This window comes from Dendropsophus ebraccatus, chromosome 2 (genome assembly GCF_027789765.1).
Source record: "Dendropsophus ebraccatus isolate aDenEbr1 chromosome 2, aDenEbr1.pat, whole genome shotgun sequence".
Taxonomy (NCBI): Eukaryota; Metazoa; Chordata; class Amphibia; order Anura; family Hylidae; genus Dendropsophus; species Dendropsophus ebraccatus.
In genome coordinates, this window is record NC_091455.1 from 66,102,640 (window position 1) to 66,110,173 (window position 7,534).

At 43.9% G+C, this 7,534-nt stretch overlaps 1 protein-coding gene across 2 annotated transcripts in view; it reads right to left on the reverse strand.

The window, feature by feature from the left end:
• ANKRD29 (ankyrin repeat domain 29) overlaps nt 1–1,547 on the reverse strand; it is a 34,744-nt gene extending 33,197 nt beyond the window's left edge. For both annotated transcript variants that reach the window (XM_069960072.1, XM_069960071.1), the window contains exon 1: nt 1,389–1,547. In XM_069960072.1, the coding sequence (XP_069816173.1) occupies nt 1,389–1,532 (144 nt within the window). In that variant the 5' untranslated portion in view covers nt 1,533–1,547. The remainder of the gene's footprint in view (nt 1–1,388) is intronic.
• Between the last annotated feature and the right edge of the window lie 5,987 nt (nt 1,548–7,534).

Below are 7,534 nucleotides of genomic sequence, written 5' to 3' on the forward strand. Positions count from 1 at the left end.
CAATCCCAAGTCTAATAGCAAATTTTGCCTTTGCCCAGACAACCCCTTTAAGCACCACACACAACTGTTACAGACGTGGTATTACATCTCTGTTCTGCTGACCTTACTTGATTTTTTTTTTCTCAAACTGTGGCGTTTTTCCTAACATAGACTTCAATGGGATGGTTCTGGTTGTCTAAAAAATGCCAGTGCTGTGCGTACGGAGTTTTTTTTTCTGGCGTTTTTGTCACCTTTTTGGTCCTGCAACTAGGTCATATGATGGCATAAAAAAAAAAAAAAAAAAGTTCAGCACACAAAATTACTTTAACCACAAAAAAAGCCTAAAACGCCTCACAAAAAGGATGTGTGAGGGCACCCTAAAGGGTACTTGTGTCTTTAAAAGCCAAAGTGACATGTCAGGTGTTTTGATCAGTGGGAGTCTGTGAGCTCAAACCCCCACTAAATCCTTAGATCAGCACTGCTGCCGTATGGGATAAGTGGCGGCGTCATCACTAGAGATGAGCGAACCTGGAGCATGCTCGAGTCGATCAGAACCCAAACGTTCGGCATTTGACTAGCGGTGGCTGCTGAAGTTGGATAAAGCCCTAAGGCTATGTGGAAAACATGGATATAGTCATTGGCTGTATCCATGTTTTCCAGACAACCTTAGAGCTTTATCCAAGTTTAGCAGCCCCAGCTAATCAAATACCGAATGTTCGGGTTCTGATCGACTCGAACCCGAACCCGGTTCGCTCATCTCTAGTCATCACCCAAACCCCCACCAATTAAAAAGTCTGATATGTTGCTATAATGTGTCAGTTTTGTTTTTTGTTTTTTTTTCTTTTTAAGACAGATGCCCTTAGAGAAGCATCTAAGAGACTTTAAAGGGGTACTCCGGCCTGGGGGCTTTTTTTATATATGGCCCCAACTCTGTCACTATGGGATCCCGCCTCTGTCACTAACTGGCTGAGCGGACTTGAAACGTCATATCTCAAGCCCGTGTCAGACACCAGGAAGCGGCCCGGCAGTGGGGACTGGAGCACACAGGACCCGCTGCTGGAAACGGGGTGGTGAGTGGACGTCGTTGCCCTCAGCCACCTCCTCCCTGGCCATATTAAGAAAAAAAGCCCCCAGGCCGGAGTACCCCTTTAAAACGTCATACATTGATTTTTTTTATCTTTTATATCAGCTTTCCTTTAGCTGTCTCTTTTATTCAGTTACTAGATTATGCTTTGCATTTCTGAACACATAAACCACAAATCTATTACAACATCCTAGAGCCTTGTTTAAGCCATTGAATCATATTGACGCTGGAGGAATAATAACAGGCCTGTTGTCTGGCCACTGTGCCATTCTGATGATGAAGATAATGATCTGGAATTCTTGGCATACACAAGTGAAGGGCATACACTGTCTCTGCAGTCCACATCGACGCGGCCACTGTTCAACAACAGCTGGAGTAGCGCCAGGTTTCCTTTACGAGCAGCCCAGAAAGCAGCATTGGCAAGAGGCGTTTCCTTCTGTGTAAAAGAATAGCACCATATTACTTTCATGCCATCCTGATTTAAAAGGCAAACGAAAAACACACATCACTGACTGGATTAACACAACAATGGAGAATATAGTTGGCATACAATGGGTGGTATTTGGGAACTGTCCATGTCAAGTTCATTTCCTTTAAATGAAGTAATCATCGGTATAAAGAAAACGTTGGTAATCTTACTGGAAGGTGAAAAGTTCTTTCAAGTATTTTAGATAACATCTAAGAAGATCCAGTTCCACTTTACGTGGGCCTAGAAAGGCTTCACAAATCCATTAAAACCTAATGAGAAAGATGTGTGCACGGTGAAGGCAGCAAAATTGTGTCTCCAAGTGTTAAAGGGGTTGTTCACAAAAAAAAAATTTTCTTTCAAATCAACTGGTGCCAGAAAATGCCAGAGATTTGCAATTTACTTATATTAAAAAATATCAAGTCTTCCAGTACTTATCAGCTGCTGTATGTGCTGCAGAAAGTGGAATTATTGCCTGTCTGGAGAGCAGGAAAGGTTTTCTATGGGGATTCGCTACTGCTCTGGACAGCTGACATGGACAGAGGTGGCAGCAGAAAACACTGTGTCAGATTGGAAAGAATACACCACTTGATAAGCAGCTGATAAGTACTGGAAGACTGAAGATTTTTAAATTACAAATCTATATAACTTTCTGAAACCAGCTGATTTGAAAGAAAACATTTTTCCCAGAGTACCCCCTTTAAACCCAATAAATGTGCTTAAATGACATTTCCCCTTAAAACTTCTTATTCTGGTTGTACTGCAGCAACAAGAATAACGTGTATGTCCTTTTGTGATGGAAATGGCAGCAGGGTGGGAAGGGAGAAGTACAGAGAAGTTCAGATTGTGAAAGAATTTATGTATGGCATTTCATACAGGCTGTAGATAAGGACGAATGCACACAAGACAGTTTCCAGAGAGAAATTACATAGGCTGTCTACATATGTAAAGAGAAAGCTGAGCTCCCACATCATACCACAGGCTCCTGAACACAAAGACATGACATCTAGCATGTATAGATGGGTAGGGGGGGGGGGGGGGCAAGCACATGAAAAGAATCTTAACCCAAAAGCAGGCAGCAAACTGCATATCAGGGGGTTGAAAAATGAATAGAGGAATTATAAAAGCTCAGACTCAAACTTAGTGCAACATTCTTGTGTGGTATCCCACCACAGGTGTTGCTAGTAGATACACCCTTCACAAAAGCCTCTACTCCAAGTGTAAGTGGTGGTGTAGTCGTGCAGTCGTTTTGCCACTAGATGTCTATAGTATGTACATCTCGTACCTAGGTGTTGCACAGCTGTAGAACGCAAGGGGTTATTGTATATAGAGCTCTTTCTTCTTCTCTACCTATCTCTATCTCCTTTCTTCTCTTACATTCTCTTCTCACCCACTCACAGCAGGTATTACATACCCTGTAGGAGGTAGTCACATAGGGAGAGGAAGTGTTAGCGAGTCTTAGTCACGTTGTTGAACAGAGTGGACGCAAGACAGCACGGTCCCTACAGCAGCCAAGCTGGGCCCTGGCTTATGCCAGGTCCCCTGTGAGAGCATGAGTCCAGTGTAGTCTAGTCAACAGACACACATGGGAAGCACGGACACTCATTTCTTGAAAGCAACTCTTCTACATACTATTCAGTGTTAGACACTCTCAGTAAGGACAAGTCAGAATTCACTCCAGAAAATGCACAGTCAGTAACCAGAATACAATCAGCTAGGCCAGGACAGAAGAAACCCATGATCACACTAGGAATGTATAGAATCATCCCGGCTGCATAGCCCATAACGAAGGACGCCACCTGGGTGCATCCTGGAGAGAAGCAGAAGCTGGAGGGACGTAGGGACGGAGGTTGCTCACACCCTGGCATAGAAATGTCACCTTTGCCTTGGAAATAGCTTCACTGCTTCCATCATTGCCACAAAAGTGATATCTAGAATTAAGCACTCAATTTACTCTTATAAAAATAACCATAATAACCCTAAGAATCATACATAAGAATGTGGAAAGCTTCTGGCATTGCTCACTTTCCATATCTCTCTTCCTACCTAGAGGTACCAGGCTATGTGTTTCCCGGTTTCATGTAAAAGGCCTTGAAATCGATCTTTTCCTCCTCCTCCATAAATGCAACAATAATCAAGAACAACACAATGGGAAGCAGGGGCTTTCAAAATATCAGTAAACCTGGTTTCAGCCATGAGATAGATGCCAACAAAATGTAATACACACCAACATATCCCAGTATATCATTATCGACCATATTAAGGATGATCACTTAGCAGGGAGCAGGGGCCCTCTTCTGGCTATGTCCACTTCTGCAGATTTTGGCTATGTTCACACAAGGTAAAAATAAGGGCAAAGAATGGCCACTAACTAATTATTACATTGTGGGAACATGGCCTGTAACTGTTTTACTCACAAAATGATCACAACCTCAACCTACATGAAGGAATATTTCAGTGTAATAATCCATTAACCCAGGGATGGGGAACCTTTGGCCCTCCAGCTGTGGAAAAATTACAATTCCAATCATGCCTGGACAGCCAAAGCTAAAGATCCCATCTGTGCACTTTTGCCACAGCTGGAGAGTCAAGGTTCCCCATGTCTGCATTAATACTTGTACATCTAGCAATCTTTGACTTTACCATATTATAAATGTTTCTAATGCAGCCAAAAGAATATCTATTTACTGTTATGCTTAACAATGTCTCACACATGGACAGACCTAAAGTCATAATATCTAGAGATGAGCGGACTTTTCGGATTTCTGGTTCGTGAGAACCAGAACAATCGGCATCGGATTCCTGCTGTCTGCTTGCTCCGTGCAACGGGTGGATACCTCCTAAGGAACGCCTGGAAGACTGGGATACAGCCAATGCCAATCCCTGTATCCCAGTTTTCCAGGTGTTCCTTAGGAGGTATCCACCCGCTGCACGGAGTGAGCAGACAGCGGGAATCCGATGCCGATCGTTCTGGTTCTCACGAACCAGAAATCCAAAAAGTCTGCTCATCTCTAATAATATCAACTAGTGTTATCATCATGTGATATAATGGTCATCACTTTTGCAGTTGCTATAGAATTTTTATATTTTTTCAAGTCTTAAATTCACCATTTTCCATTTAGGAAATGTAAACCTGTTCATTAGAAATATTATTTTTATCTGCTGTAACAATAGCTTTATTGTTCTAAGCCTCTAAATGTGCAGTCATTTTCAGAAATTTTATTTTGTTTAATATGAAAGGAGCTTGAGCTCCAAGTTTATAGTGGTATTCCAAAAATGTTGATGTCCATTTAGTAGCCTAATGGTAACACTTCTAGATAAATATCAATAAAATTATTTAGAACATGCCTTTGTTGCCTGTGTCTGCTTTTATTTTCATTCTGGCCATGAATAGTGACAAGTAGGCGGGGCCCATGGCTCCTTGGGCCCTAGAACCACCACACAGGGCCGGCGTCAGCACAGGGCTTACTTGGGCAAGTGCCAGAGCCCACAGCACCTTTATTGGCCCAGAGAGGGAGAGGGGCCTAGTGTTCTAATGTTCAGCCTGCTCACTGTACTGCAGGGTGAGAGGCTGAACATCAGGAGACAGAGCAGGGACTGCACATAGAGAGAAAAGGGTGAAGGACCTGATCACATGATTCGAAGCTCTGCCCACCATCGCGGGAAGCCCCACCCCCTTCCAGCGCAAGTGATGTCACTCATGCAGAGCAGGAAGAAGAGTCCCTGGGGGACTAGAGGAACCATACTAGTGAGGTAAGTATAGCTTTTTTTTTTTTTTTTTTTTTAAATACAGATGAAGGGACAAGAGGATTCTGAAGGGGGTACTGGTATGATGATAAAGGGACAGAGGAGGATAAAGGGGGAAGTAATATGATGATGGGGGGCAGGAGGATGAGAGGGGTAGTACTATGATGATGGAAGGGCAGGAGGATGAAGGGGGTAGTAGTATGATGATGGAGGAGGAAGGAGGATCAGAGGGGTAGTACTATGATAATGGAAGGGCAGGAGGATGAAGGTGGTAGTAGTATGATGATGGAGGGGCAGGAGGACGATGAAGGGGTAGTATGATGATGGAGGAGCAGTAGGATGAAGGGGTAGTAGTATGATGATATGAGGTGCAGCTGTATCATATGGGTACAAACTACCAGTATGTACAGTCATCAGTAGAATGCTATCTCTGAGTCTCAGCCTTCTCTGAGTGGGGTGTGTAATATACTGGGGACCTAACACTGGGGTGTGTAATATACTGGGGACCTCATACTGGGGTGTGTAATGCTCCTTTTGTGTTGTTCTGACTGGAAATTCTAACTGGAAATTTTTTAACCCACACCCATGATAGGCCACACCCCAGAGAGACCACACCCACAATAAGCCACACCCCTTTTAACGCTGAAGTGTCCCTGGAAAAAAATTCAAATGTTGCCAACTATGTAAGTGTCTGAGTGTGTCAGTCTGTCAGTGTCAGTGAGTGTCTGTGTCAGTCAGTCAGTGTGAGTGTGTCAGTCAGTCAGTGTGAGAGTTTATCAGTCAGTGTCAATGAGTGAGTCAGTCAGTATCAGTAAGTCAGTGTCAGTCAGGCAGAATCAGGCAGTGTCTGTGTTATGTGTGTTTGTGTATGTTAGTGGTGTCTCAAGTGATTTTGCATAGTGTGTGGATGATGGGTGCATAGTGGATGGATTAGGGACCAGCTGAGGTTCTGTCGCCGTAGGGCCCACAAAAACAGGGGCGTAACTAGAAATGGCTGGGCCCCATAGCAATTTTTTGTCCCCCCCCCCTTCCTCGCCTTCCCGACTGACCACTAATCCATCAATCTAGTCATAACTGCAAGCACTTTTCATGACAGCTTGCAGTTAAAGGGACATTTGCAGATTCCGGGAGGCCCACTTTGCCACCTGGTGCTGCAAATGATGACAGCTCAGGGGGCCCAGTGTATTGTAGGAGCAGGCAACGGGTCCCCCTGATGTAGTGGGCCCCATAGCAGCCGCTATGGCTGCTATAGTGGTAGTTACGGCCCTGCACAAAAACCTGGAGCCGGCCCTGCCACTACACCTCACTGTGTTGTATGCACAGTGCACATAACTGATTATGGAAAGTGGCGGGCATACAGCACAGGGAGGTGAGATGATGTCAAGGCCAGGGGACTCTAGGCTCCGCCTCCTTGACACTATTTACAGCCCAAATAAAGGCCTTTTCTTTCATAAAAATAAAAACACAGACACACAACTATGGTATGTTCTGAATACTTTTATTGATATCTATCCAGTAGTGGTTCCAGTTCAGTGGGCGACCAGGGGGGTGACAGATTCTCACTTAAGGGCCCGTTCATACTATAGAAAACAGGTGGAAATTCCAAGCGGAACCCCCGCCTGCGGACTCCCCTTGGAATCCCACCTGCTATCTATTTCAATAGGATGCCTCAAACCCCTCTGCTCTTCGTTCCTCACTGCTCAAAGAATTGACATGTCATTTCTTTGAGTAGAGAAGCACCGCATCGAAACAGAAGGAGGGATTCTGAGCAGAGTCCACGGGCAGGGGTTCGGCTTGGAATTTCCACCTGTTTTCCATAGTATGAACGGGCCCAAACAGTATAATATTACCCCAAGTGTAGGTATGACTGCACAAAACCAACAAAAAGTAATGAAACTGAGATTGGGGGGACATGTGGCACAAACGCTGAGGTCACTGGTGGTTTTATTAGACTAACTAAGCATATAGCAGTTCCTGATGGTCAAAAAACTTTATAAAGTTTTTACATTCGATGATGATTCATGTCACTGTATACACTGTATTGTTATAGCAGTTTTACATTGCCATTTCTGTCTTTATGACCATAAGAATAATATTGCAGATTGCATTACTCCTCCCAACAAAATACTGACAGAAAGCCTAAAATCACTCCAAATATTACCTCCTAAAGAGCCCTGGTAAGGAATGTTGACCTAAGACTAGGGCCATCCAAGTGTATGAATGTCTTACATGGCAGACTTTAAAACTAATTTCAAATA